Below are 13,607 nucleotides of genomic sequence, written 5' to 3' on the forward strand. Positions count from 1 at the left end.
TTTCAGGGTTCAAAAAATATAAGACTGGGTCTTATTTTCGGGGAAACACAGTACAATAGTTCATTTAGTGACCGTTTGAAGTTACAACGGCACTGAAAAAACGACTTATGACCATTTTTCACTTAACCAATCATTGCAGCATCCCCATGGTCACGTGACCAAAATTCAGACGCTTAGCAACCGACTCATATTTATGACGGTTGCAGTGCCCTGGAGTCATGTGATCCCCTTTTGCGATCTTCAATGGAAAAGTCAGATTCACTTAACATCCGTATTACTAATTTAACGGTCACATAATCAACATTTGGGTGCTTGGCAGCCGGCACGTATGTACGATGTTTGCAGCATTCCAGGGACATTTGATTGGCATTTGTGACCTTCCTAGACTGCTTCCAACAAGCAAATTCCATGAAGCTGGATTCAATTAATGATGCATGATTCACTTAACAACTGAAGCGATTCACTTAACAATTGTGGTAAAATGGTCATAAAAATCAGGCACGATTCACTTAACAACCACCTTGCTTAGCGATGGGAGATTCTGGTTCCAATTGTGGTCATAAATCGAGGCCTACCTATATAGGCCCCACTCCTAGGAGAAGATAGCTGTGTGGCCTAATCAGAAGAGGACAAAGCCTTATTGGAGAAGCCCAAATTAAAGCGTCAAGGCTGTGTGATGTTATTCATCAAAGTACCTGAATAACAGATATGTATACAAGTACCTCTGTTTTGTTTGACTTTACTGATAATAGGCAAATGTTATCCAAATCAGTACCCCTTTAATGTTTTGTTTTTAGTTGTCAGTATCTTTTTACTGGGGGCGAAGTTCCTCTTTTTGGAAGTAAACAGAAAGAAGATTTACTGTATATTTCCTGTTTTGCAAATGGATATAAAGCCTATTTTCAGGTTAGTGTTTAATGAGAAACCTACTGTTTTTATGGTGCTTCTGATGAAGTTATTTTCCTTTTTTTAAAAAACCCCATGTCCTATTTACTTCCATTGGGTGTTGATTTGCATTCCTTTTTTTTATTGTATTCCCTTTTGTTAATTATTAAGATGAGCAACCAAATGAAACAGAAATCTAGCAAGCCAGGGAAAAAAGAAGAATAAAGAAAAGTCCACCACATTTCTCTCCTACCTAAATTAAGCTAAATTGAGGCAATGTTTAGAATCAGTGGGCATATCTGGAATTTGGGGAGTGTTGTGAACATTCATTTACCCAAAAGCAAATGAATCAGAATGCTCCCCACCATTGCTGTAGCCCAAGAGCCTTTTCTATCATTTTAGTTTAAATACATTTTGTGTCCTCTCAGGTTAATGTGCTTCCCAAAAAAGCAGAGTTGTACCAACCTAGTCACCCTTTAAAATCAGTAACTCAACTCCTTCTCCTTGGCTTCCTCTAAGTGCTATCAAGCTAGTTAACAGAAAAGACAGGGCCTTTTTCACTGTGGCCCCATCATTGCAAATTTTAAGAAAGCTTACCTTTATTTGTGGGTTGTTGTTTTTTTTGCAAAGATTTTACTGGAACTTTTTCTGACTTTAGCTTTAACTGACTCTTCTTTCAATAAAGAATGCTGCAATATTTGGCATCACTTTGTTATACGTTTATGAGTAAGCCATCCATAGGTTATTAAAGGGGGACATACAGGTTCAGTGGTGGGTTTCCAATTTTTTTTACTACCGGTTCTGTGGGCATGGCGTGGTGGGCATGGCATGGCTTGGTGGGCGTGGCTTGGTGGGCATGGCAAGGGAAGGATACTATAAAATCTCCATTCCCACCCCACTCCAAGGGAAGGTTACTGCAAAATCCCCATTCTCTCCCGATCAGCTGGGACTCGGGAGGCAGAGAATAGATGGGGGCGGGGCCAGTCAGAAGTGGTATTTAGCGGTTCTCCGAACTACTCAAAATTTCCATTACTGGTTCTCCAGAACTGGTCAGAATCTGCTGAAACCCACCTCTGTACAGGTTGTCCATGACTTACAACAGTTTGTTTAGTGACCGTTCAAAGTTACAACGGCACTGAAAAAGGTGACTTATTGTTCACACTTAATGACCATTGCAGCAGCCCCATGGTCACATGATCAAAATTCAGAAGGTTGGTAACCGACTCATATTTATGACAGTTGCAGTGTCTCAGGGCCATGTGATCCCCTTTTGCGACCTCCTGATAAGCAAAATCAATGGGGATGTTACTAACTTAACAACTACAGTGACTCCCTTAACAATTATGACAAGAAAGGTCATAAAAATGGGGCAAAACTGACTTAACAAGTGTCTCGCTCAGCAACAGAAATTTTGGGCTCAGTTGTGGTTGTACATAGAGGACCACCTGTATATTGCAAATATTTTTAACGAATAAGTAAAACGTAAACCCAGATCACCCTCAAGTAACTCAATAGCAAAGCACATCCTATTCAGGTGGGAAGCACAATCAGTTCTGGTAAGGTAAAGGTAAAGGTTCCCCTCGCACATATGTGCTAGTCGTTCCCGACTCTAGGGGGTGGTGCTCATCTCCGTTTCAAAGCCGAAGAGTCAGCACTGTCCGAAGATGTCTCTGTGGTCATGTGGCCGGCATGACTAAACGCCAAAGGCGCATGGAATGCTGTTATCTTCCCACCAAAGGTGGTCCCTATTTTTCTACTTGGATTTTTTAGGTGCTTTCGAACTGCAAGGTTGGCAGACATTGGGACAAGTAACGGGAGCTCACCCCGTTATGCGGCACTAGGGATTTGAACCGCTGAACGGCCGATCTTTCGATCGACAAGCTCAGCATCTTAGCCATTGAGCCCCCGTGTCCCATGTCACCGCGTCAGTTCTAGTAGGGCAATCTAAAATCATATTAGCCTTCCTTGCAGCTTCATCACAGTGCTGGCTGAAGTTACTTTTATGACCGAAGTTACACTGCAGGAATTAGGAGTGGAAGAAGAAATAGCACTGAATGTTAGAATTATCCTTCAGGTGGGGCTGCTTGGAGAATAAAACATAGCCCCATCCACTGGATGAAAAGAGAGAAGCTTCAAGGCACTTCCGTCTCCCTCTTGGCCAGAAAGAACAGTAACGGTAACAGAGTTGGAAGGCACCTTGGAGGTCATCTAGTCCAACCCCCTGCTCACACAGGAGACCTATACTAGGGATTCGAACCGCCGAACTGCCGACCTTTCAGTTTTCAGTTGCTCCGGATGAAGGAGACAGCCCATGTCTCCCATCTGTCAGCAAAGGAATAAGCACCACTAATCAATCTTTGGTGCAAGAACATGAACAAAGGAAGACCATCCAGGCCTGAATGGTACAGACCAGTCTACTTTTAGCTCACTTTTTTTTCTCTTTTTCTTCTATTTTCCTTGCCCTATGCTGCTGCTCCTTTTTTTGTTTGTTTGTTTGTTTCCCCTGTTTTTTGTTTTATAAAGTCTGAGAGTTGGGTTTTATTCTCTCTGATTCAGGAGATGAAATTTTGAAAAAGACGGTAATAAATACAGAAAGAAAGCAATCAGATCAGTGGTGGTATTCAGCCGGTTCTATCCGGTTCGGGCAAACTGGTAACTGCGGCCACCCGTCATTACACTTTTTTGATGCTCTGTGCATGTGCGCTCACATTTCTCGAACCAGTAGTGAAGGTAAGTGAATGCCACCCGTGAATCAGACATTGTACGTTTATGAATAGAAATTGGGATGTAAAAAAAAAATTAGAGACATAATTTCCTTGCAAAGTACCAGTGAAGTGTCCAGTGGACCAGAAAAAGCCCAAACCAAAAAGAAGTGTATTTTCTTGCCCCGGTATGGATGATCTCCCTATTGGTTGGATTACTCCTTACTACTAGATGCAGGGATTCAGATAGTCCTGATTTATAACCACAACAGGGACTAGAATTTCTACTACTAAACAAGTAAGTGTTAAGTGAGTCAGAGTTGTTAAGCAAATCAGTGCAGTTCTTAAGGAAATCACACGGCTGTTAAGGAAATCCAGCTTCCCCCGCTGACTTTGCTTGTTGGAAGTCAGCTGAAAATGTCGTAAATGGTGATCACTTGATGCCATGACACTGCAACCGTCATAAATACATGCTGTCTGCCAAGCACTCAAATTTCATTCACTGATGGTGGCGATACTGCAATGATCATAAGTCACTTTTTTCCAGTGCGCTTGAAGTTGCAAAACAAATGATTGTAAATCAAGGGCTATCTGTAGATTCTATTCTCTACAGGCAGTTAAAAGTATTTTAGAATTAGGGAAAAGCTTGTCTCAATCCAGCCCAATGCCATACTTAGGTTTGGATTTACACAGCCCACTGTTTTATTTAAGATTTTTTTAAACCTAACTTTATTAATTTATAAATAATTCAAGGTGGCAAACATATCTAGTACTCCTTCCTCCTCCTATTTTCTCCTATTTCTCCAACAACAACTCTGTGAGGTAGGTTGGACTGAGAGAAAATACACTGGCCCAAAGTCATCCAGCCGATTTTCATGCCTAAGGCAGGACTAGAACTCATAGTTGGCTGGTGATTGGCTTAAGTCACCCAGCCCGTTTTCATATCTAAGGCAGGACTAGAACTCACAGTCTCCTGGTGATTGGCTAAAGTCACCCAGCCGGTTTTCATGCCTCAGGCAGGACTAGAACTCAGAGTCTCTTGGTTTCTATCCTGCTGCCACCTTAACCACTAGACCAAAGTGGCTCTCCATTAACCACTAAATCCATGATTTGCTTTGTCATAGTATAATCTCACAGGTTACATTCATCAAAAGCCTGCCAACCACAAGAGTTAGGTTTACAAAATAAACTCTTTTATGGAACAGCGCTCTATATTAAATAGATTACAGAGTCAGTTTTGGGATAGTGAAAGTTGAAGGAAGATCGTTCTTACTGAAATAATGTATATCCAAGCATTCTATTACTAGGCCTTGAAAAGCAGGATCTGGAACCAACACATTCAAAATAACCATAAAAATGCAAATGCAATAATCTTATGGCTTTTAAACAATTTAAACTACAGATTGGGTAATATACAGATTATTCACTGCTGGTGCTAGTTACTGTCCCGGTTATTTAAAGTTTAAATGCACACCCCAGTGTATCTAAATCATGCCAGTTCAAGGAGTAGGCAATAAGATAAGAAGAAAAACAAATATATGCTAAGAATTATTACTTTCCCCCACTTCAGTTTTGGACTTCAAAGAAAGAGTTTTGATGCTTTGAGACTTTGGTGTTGGGGAAATCTTGTGAGAATATCATGGATAGGCAAGAAAGCAAACCAATTGAATAAATTAACTTAGAGTTCTCACCTGAGGCAAAATGACCAGGTTCAAATTACCATACTTCAAATACTTTATGTGAAGACTCAGCTTTCTGGAGATAGTTCTAATTTTTATATAATTAATTAATTAATTAATTAATTGTTTGCTGCCCATCTCACTGCAAGGCAACTCTGGGTGGCTCACAACATTAAAAGCAATAACATCATAATATATATATATTTAAACAGAATAAGAATACAAATTATAACTAAAAGATGGGGAAGGAGGGAGCAAAATGTGCACGGGGGGTGGGGCAGAGAGGTGGGATCTGCTATTGGTCCATCAACCACCTCCAGTGTGATGCTCTCTCATTGGGGTCCCAAGCCAATTGTTATAGCCAGGTCTTTGGACTCCTGTGGAAGATCAGAAGGATGGGAGCCAATCTCACTTCATGGGGTAAGGTGTTCCAAAGGACAGGAGCAGAGGTGAAATCCAGCAGGTTCTAACAGATTCTGAAGAACCAGTAGCAGATATTTTGAGTAGTTTGGGAAACCAGGAAATACCACCTCTGGCGGCCCCAGAGTGGGGTGGGAATGGAGATTTTGCAATATCCTTCCCCTGGAGTGGGGAGGGAATGAGGATTTTGCAGTATCCTTCCCCTGGAGTGGGGTGGGGATGGAGGTTTTGCAATATCCTTCCCCTGCCACGCCTACCAAGCCACGCCCACAGAACCGGCAGGGAAAAATTTTGGATTTCACCCCTGGATAGGAGTCACACCAAAGAAGACTTTGAATTTTGTCTGAAATGGTACAAGGCAGCATTTCACAAGCTCAGCAACTTTTAACATGTGTGGACTTCAACTCCCAGAATTCTTCAGCCAGCATGGTGGGAATGGAAGTCCACGAATCTTAAAGTTGCTGAGTTTGAAAAGCACTGGTATAGGGTTGTTGTTTTTTTTTGTCTGAAATGGTATATAGCTGTGACAGCGAACCTATGGCACGCGTGCCAGAAGTGGTACGTAGCGCCCTCTCTGATGGCACACGAGCCGTCGCCCCAGTTCAGCTCTGCTGCGCATCCGTGTGTGTCTCCCGCTAGCCAGCTGGTCTTCTGGTCTCTGCTGCACATGTGCGGGGGGGGAACCATGTGCAGGGGCCCCCGCGTGCAGATGCGGGGGCCACACGTGCATGTGTGGGGGGCAGGCCATGTGCAAGGGGCCCACGCGTGCATGCAGGGGGCCCACACACGCATTGGATTTTGGGGGTTCGGGCACACGCTTTGGGTACTTGGTCCGGAAAAGGTTAGCCATCACTGGTATATAGTTTCCTGCCTGGGTAGGGGGATTGGATTAGAAGACCTCCCAAGACCTTCCAATTCTTTTGTTCTGCTGTTCTAATGCCCTGCTAGCCAGAATACCCTGACTGACAGGATCCAGAGTCCACAGCATTCCTTATCTGCTGGCATGGACAGGGTGGGCCAGTCCCATAATGCTGGGAAAAGAAGAAAGACAACCAATAGCAAGGTGGATGGAATCAATTACAATAATGATCAATGCAGTATTGGAAAGCTTGAAGGACTGAATAGGGAGAGATCTTCTGGGGAAGGTCTATGTGGTCACTAAGAGTTAATATCTTTATGGCATATAATCAATCAATTTCAGGAGTGGTGTGGTGGCCTAGAGGTGGAGCTCTCACCTCTCAATCAGGCGGCTGTGAGTTCGATCCTAGGTAGAGGCAGATATTTCTCTCTCTGGGCACACTGAGAATATGTCTGCTGAACAAAACTCTGCATTGGCAACAGGAAGGGCATCCGGCCATTAAAATACTCTGCTAGCTCCATTCAGTTGCCCAGACTCCTCCCCGCAAGGGATTATGGGGTCATTAAAAGAACATGATGATATAATCAATCAATTTCAGTTTATAACAAATATTCTACAGCACGGGTAGCCCTTGACTTACCACCACAATTGGGACCAGTATTTCCATTGCCAAACAAGATGGTTTTTAAAGAAGTCATGCTAATTATTTTTGCAATGGTTGTTAAGCGAATCACTGCAGTGGCTAAGTGAATCACATGGGCATTAAACAAATCTGGTTTCCCTCATTGACTTCGCTGGTCGGAAGGCAGCTGGGAAGGTCACAAATGGCGATCCCCTGAGCCCGGGATGATGCAAGTGTTGTAAATACATAGTGATAGCCAAGTGCCCAAATTTTGATCACGTGACCATGAGGATGCTGCATGCAATAGCTATAAGTGTGCGGACCAGTTGTAAGTCACTTTTTTCAGTCCTGTGGTAATTTCAAATGGTCACTAAATGAATGGTTGTACATTGTGGACTATTTGTAGTTACTTCTGCCTGGACAGTTAAGGGATAGTATCTACTTTTTCCACCAGTGGAAAAAAAACAACAAAATGTGTCATATCTTCTACAGAACAATCATTGGTTTTCTTCCCACTTTGATTTATGAAATTGTTTTCCCCAGAAATTCCATGCCAAGGTTTTCTACTTCCTTCTCCCCAACTCAGCACACATCAGATCTCATCTGATTACAACAGCTAGAATTCCAACATAGTGGCTCAGTGCCTAAGATACTGAGCTTGTCGATCAAAAGGTCGGCAGTTCAGTGGTTCAAATCCCTAGTGCCGTGTAACGGGGTGAGTTCCCGTTACTTGTCCCAGCTTCTGCCAATCTAGCAATTTGAAAGCATGTAAAAAATGCAAGTAGCAAAATAGGGACCACCTTTGGTGGGAAGGTAACAGCGTTTTGTGCGCTTAGTCATGCCAGCCACATGACCACGGAGACGTCTTTGGACAGCGCTGGCTCTTCGGCTTTGAAACAGAGATGAGCACTGCCCCCTAGAGTCGGGAACGACTAGCACATATGTGCGAGGGGAACCTTTACCTTTACCTTTTACAATCAGTCATGGGAACTGGGAATTCTGGGATTTATAGCATCTCTAAGAAAGGAAAGAGCCTTTTAGTGGTTAGAGCACCAGGCTACAAATCAGGAGACTGTGAATTCTAGTCCCACTGAAGGCATGAAAGCTAACTGGGTAACTTTCGGTTCAGTCACTCTCTCTCAGCCCAACCCATCTCATAGGATTCTTGTGGGGAAAATAGGAAGAGGAAAGATGTTGGCTGCCTTAAGTTATTTTACAAAAATAATAAAGGCGGGATATAAATAAAATAAAATAAATAAAAAGCCAAAGATACAAAAGAATAGGTGGTCAGCCTATTGTAGCTACTAAAACAAATGCTATCACATTCTCTGCCTGTCTCCCTTACCTCTAGTAAAGAATGCAAAGTATGGGGAAGCAATGAGTTATTGTTTGAGACTGGTTTCCTCTAGATGCATCAGACTTCAGTTTCTAGAATTATACAGAAACTTCTCTTTGTTCTGTCATATATAATCTACCATAGCTAGAGAGCATAAACATTGTGGATTCTTTAGGTTTGGAGAAAACTGGAGTGGGGAATTCGATTTTCATCTTGCATCAGATTATCAGTGTAAAGCAGAGGTGATATTCATCCGGTTTGAGTGAACCGGTAGTAGCGACCTGTGGGTGGGCCCGTCCACCCGCCCTGGCACTATGCCATCTTATTTAGCCACATTTTCAAGCCTTGCGCATATGTGGAAGCTGCGCGTGTGAGCAAAGCGCATGCGCGGAAGGCTGTGTGCATGCGCGGAGGTCACATTTTTGGTGCCTGGTGAACCGGTAAATTATATGAATCCCACCCCTGGTCTAGAGCCATGTGATTCGGAAGGGAAAAGAAACAAGGACTTAATCTGAGTCCTAGAAACATTTTTCTTTTTAAATGAAAAGAGTTACTCTTTAAAATAGCTACCGAAAGTACCATTGGTTCTAAAATATCATTACCTACTTCTACTTTTACAGAATATATATTATGTTATTTTGGGTTACAGCATCCTCTTTTAATCTTGAAGACCACACAGTCATTGAACTGTATGATTTACATCAGACCTTTTCTTTAAGGCAAAACAGCCTTGTGAGGTAGGTTGGGCTGATGAGCAGCCTAAAGTCACTGAGTGACCTTCTACAGTTGATTTGAACCTGGGTCTGGTGCCAATCCAACATTTTATCTGTCAAGAATAGGGTCAGATTAAGAACAAATTTTAATTTGAAGAGAATTAGATATATTTTCTACTTTGCAACAGCTAGCCATTTTTTGCTGGTATCAGAAAAGTTAGGCTGGTCAGTTTATTATTATTAGATTATCATTATATATATATATATATATATAACTCAAAGTGACAAACAACTAATACTTCTGCCTCTCGTTTTTGCCACAACAACCCTGCGAGGCAGGTTGGGCTGAGACTACAGAGAGAAAATATCTTAAGACAGTTGACTGCAAAGTGCGATGAGAAAGGGCAAGAGATGTGCCTGTTTTGAGCTTGTGGAAGTGCTTTTATTTTATAGAAATAAAATCACAATGGTGATTTGGCCCTTAGTCAAGCTCAACTTGCAAGACTGTTGTTATGAATAAAAAGAAAGCGGGGAGCTCATGCTTGCCATTACAAACTCTACCGTACAATAAAAACATCCTATAATGAAATATGTTAAAATGGGTTGGGAGAAGCGGAAAGAGATGAGTAAAAAGAGATTTGGGTTTTCTTCCCCTCCCCCCATAGATGAAAGAAAAAAAAGGATGTGCCTAACAATGTAAATAAAAATTGCTTCTCCCAAATCTCTCTCTCTCCTTAAATAATACTGTAACTTCATAAGTTTTCTTTTAAGAAAAAACATGAAGTGTTCAAATCTGAGAATTCCAACCTGCATTGCACTACAAATTGGTACAATCCATGATTCTATTGGTTAATGGCTGTATCCAGCAGAATTGATTGGTAAAGCAGCAGTTCCTGGCTATACCACATCAGACTGATGGTGGGAGCTGAAATGTTTCAATGCACTTTGCACAGGCTGGGTGGACACGGTTTCTCTACAAGAGAGCAGTAGTGTGCCAGAGAAAGGATCACCCTTGGCTTAATTCTGAATGAACAGGGAGTTGTTTTTCATGAAGGAACTGCAGAACTATCTCGGCAGGTGGCAGCACTGGGTCAACTTAGTCTTGATGGAGAATCTAAATGAGTATAAGCTTATAAACTGGTTATAATAGGATGGAACACCACTAGGAAATCTCAGAACTGTAGGCTAGATTGTAAAAGACAAAAACAAAATCCCCACCACCTCTCAGAAGACAATGGCAAAGCACTTTCAGAAGCAAATAGTTACCAATGATCCAAAGTGTCTATTGCATTTTCTATAGAAATATGCAGTTGGTTAACAGAAGTAGCCTAAGTCAGGAGTCTGTTTTTCAATTGCATCTGTCCAGGTCATAGAATAATTATTCTGTCCCTAGAGCAATTACATTATTGCAAAGCACAAGGGAGAATAACAACTTTACTGGCAAGGCTATCACTTTCTGTAACATCAGAGTTAAGCATTCCATCACAAGCTTAAACAATTTCATCCAGGAAACTGAGGCAGCCTAGTAAAGAACTATATGTAATAAAATGCCATTTGAGACACTGATTTGAAAAGTTAAAGAAAATCTTGGGGGGAAAAAAGTTAACCGTATTACCCAGCTCCTAGCAAGGTAAAGAATCCAACTTCTGCATTCCCTTTGGCATGTGTTTTCAAGGATTTGCAATGTGCTAAGCTAGGATATAAAAGGCTGCTGTGCTGAGGTCTGAAATGCAATATTTTTAGACAAGGAGGATTTAAAGGTTATTGGTGACATTTAAAAAAAACAACAACCTTTGGGATGGTTTCCCCTCTCCCATAACACCAAAGATTAAGAATAGAACGAAAAAAGGGAGTTCCGTTGCCGTCCATCAACAGAACTGTTTTTTTTTTAAAATAATAATTCTGTTGTACTGTAGGCATAATACTCAGTTGAGTTATTCAAAAGAAGCTGTAAACAAGTTAGCAGTGGTAACATTACACAGCAAACCACATCAACTGCCAAGCCACAAATCAAAGGGAAATTTCAACCCAGTGGAAGTTTTCATTGGAGATAAAGGACAATAATGAAATTCAATTGCAAACACCCCCATTTAACCAAGCAGATTGAGATGGAAAGAAAGGGTGTGGGGGGGGGGGAGGAGAAAGATTATCTTTGCATTTTTAATTTGCAATTTAGTTTCAACATGAATACGCACACTTGTTCTATTAGAAGCCTTCCCTAGGGCCATTAGGGGTGTGTGGTTATTAAAAATGGTTTTTGAAGGGGGTTCTTCTCAGCATACTTAAAAGGCTCTACAGTCAAGAGGCAAGAACTGAGTTCAGAAATGGTTTTTTTCTCAACTCCATCTACCTAGTCTAACTGCAACGAAATAAGCAGAGGTGGGTGAGGAAAAAAACCTATCTTTCTATTTACTATGCATTTGCAAGTCAAATTATTTGTGTGGGGGTGGGGGAGGAAGGAATCCAGCGATTGAACTCAACGGTCCAAACAAAAAAACATTTTTATTATTTTGTTCTGCTTGTTCATATACATATCTTCATCTAGCCAATCCAGATCTCTTGACTTCCTCCAAAAGAACATTATTCAAAAAGAGAGAGAGGAAAAAAAAATAAGGCAATGTTGCAGAGAATATAACCTCCCCCCCACCCCATTATTTATCAATAAATCCTCCCATTCCCCAAACCTGACATGATTTTAACAGATAGGAATAAAATATGCAACCCACAAATATCTCCCGTTTTGCCCCCTCCCGTTCTTATTGCTGTTCTTTGTTGTCCTGGGCGCTCTCTTTGAGTTGTTGTTTAGACACTTACACCTCCTTATTAATATGACTATTCTTCTTTCTTTTTAAAGGTGAGTTTGGAAATTTATGGAGCCCCAAATCCTAAAAGCTAGTTTCCTTCAGCAACATCTTTTAAAGGAGAATTTAAAAAATCGACTCCGCTGAGAGGGTGGGGGGGGAAAGGGAAGAAGGGGGCGTGTTTGTGCAGAAACTCAGAGTCTCTATTGAAAAGATACTAGAAAATGAAAGAAACCATTGAGAGCTCTAAGCAAGAGGCTGGGGGTACGAGATACCTATGTGTGGAGACACATCCACACACAAGTGTGTTAAAGTGGGGGGGGTGGTCATCTCCTTAAGACTAAACCCTCTGTAACCTCCCCCCCCAATTCCCCCCCCCCCAAAAAACAACCCTTGGTCCCTGCAAGTGATTATTATTATTCTTATTTTTAAATGGCTCTTTCTGTATGGCTTCCTTTGCAGGGCAATTTTCCTTCGCTTTTCACAATTCTGTGTCAACAATTAATTGTTAGTTCTCTAGCCGGCTTACCTGGTCTTGGAGGAGAGGAACGCCAGTTTGATCAATCCATAGGTAAACAATTGGATGCTGTCTTTCGCTATGCTGGCTACTTTTAAGCGGTGCTCTAAAATGTGCAATTCCATCTTTTTTTTTCTTTCTCATTTGTAGTTCATCTGTTTCGATTCTCCGCTTTTCTTGTGGGCTGTTTCTCTCCCTCTCTCTCTCTCTCTCTCTCGCCCCCCCTCCCCTTACTCAACCAGAGTATTTTTCCACTGTCTTTCCTTTTACGTTTTCCAGCGCAGGCAGAGAAGCGGGAGGGGGGGGGGAGAGAGAGAAGGCTAATAATGACTTTAGAAAGGGGGTGGAATATGGTATTTATTATAAAAAAGAGAAAGAAAGAAACGGCGGGGGGGGGAATACAGGAAAGGAGTTATTGCTAAGTCCAGAAGTAGAAGGAATGAGGAAAGGGAAAAAAAAAAAAGCAAAGGAGAGAAAGGGGGAAAAAAATGAGGAGGGGGGTGGCAGCAGAAGCTGGGAAGAGAGTTGGGAGCTCGAGAGTGCAGGAAAGCTGCTGCTGTTTCAGAATGTAACAAACAACTTGCCAGTCAAACGAACCCCTAGTGGGCATGCGCGTAGAGCGGAGCTTCGTGGGAAATGTAGTTCGAAGGGCGGAGCGCTGCGAAGAGGTTTTTTTTTTCCTCCTCCTTTAAATAAGCAAATTGAAAAAGAGGGCGGTTGCTTCTCAAAATAAAAGGATGCCTATATTTCTCTCTCTCTCTCTCTCTTTTTTGCTGAGCCAATTGTCTCAGTTTCCTGATTTGTTTTAAAAAAATACTAAAAGTAACAAATGGTTTTCTTAATACTATGGGTATTTTTTAAAATTTTGTGAAGAGTGGAAAATGATAGAGTAGCTCCTATAATGTGCTTCTATGCAAGTTAACTTGGGAGTAAGTGTTCAGTTAAATTTAGTCCCAGGTAAAGTATAAAACTACATACGGTGACTGCTATTTTTATTTTTTATAAGTATTGCTGAACCTCACTTATCTAAAAGTCTTTGTTGTTAAGCATTGTTTTCTAATTTTGGGGGGGAA

At 41.6% G+C, this 13,607-nt stretch overlaps 1 protein-coding gene across 1 annotated transcript in view; it reads right to left on the minus strand.

The window, feature by feature from the left end:
• The window catches only part of CASTOR2 (cytosolic arginine sensor for mTORC1 subunit 2), a 94,713-nt gene extending 81,534 nt beyond the window's left edge, over positions 1-13,179 (minus strand). Inside the window, exon 1 of the mRNA XM_034420816.3 lies at positions 12,547-13,179. Within this exon, the coding sequence (XP_034276707.1) occupies positions 12,547-12,659 (113 nt within the window). The 5' untranslated portion in view covers positions 12,660-13,179. The remainder of the gene's footprint in view (positions 1-12,546) is intronic.
• Between the last annotated feature and the right edge of the window lie 428 nt (positions 13,180-13,607).

The sequence above is a fragment of the Pantherophis guttatus genome, chromosome 1 (genome assembly GCF_059756535.1).
Source record: "Pantherophis guttatus breed Tessera chromosome 1, ASM5975653v1, whole genome shotgun sequence".
NCBI classification, from domain to species: Eukaryota; Metazoa; Chordata; class Lepidosauria; order Squamata; family Colubridae; genus Pantherophis; species Pantherophis guttatus.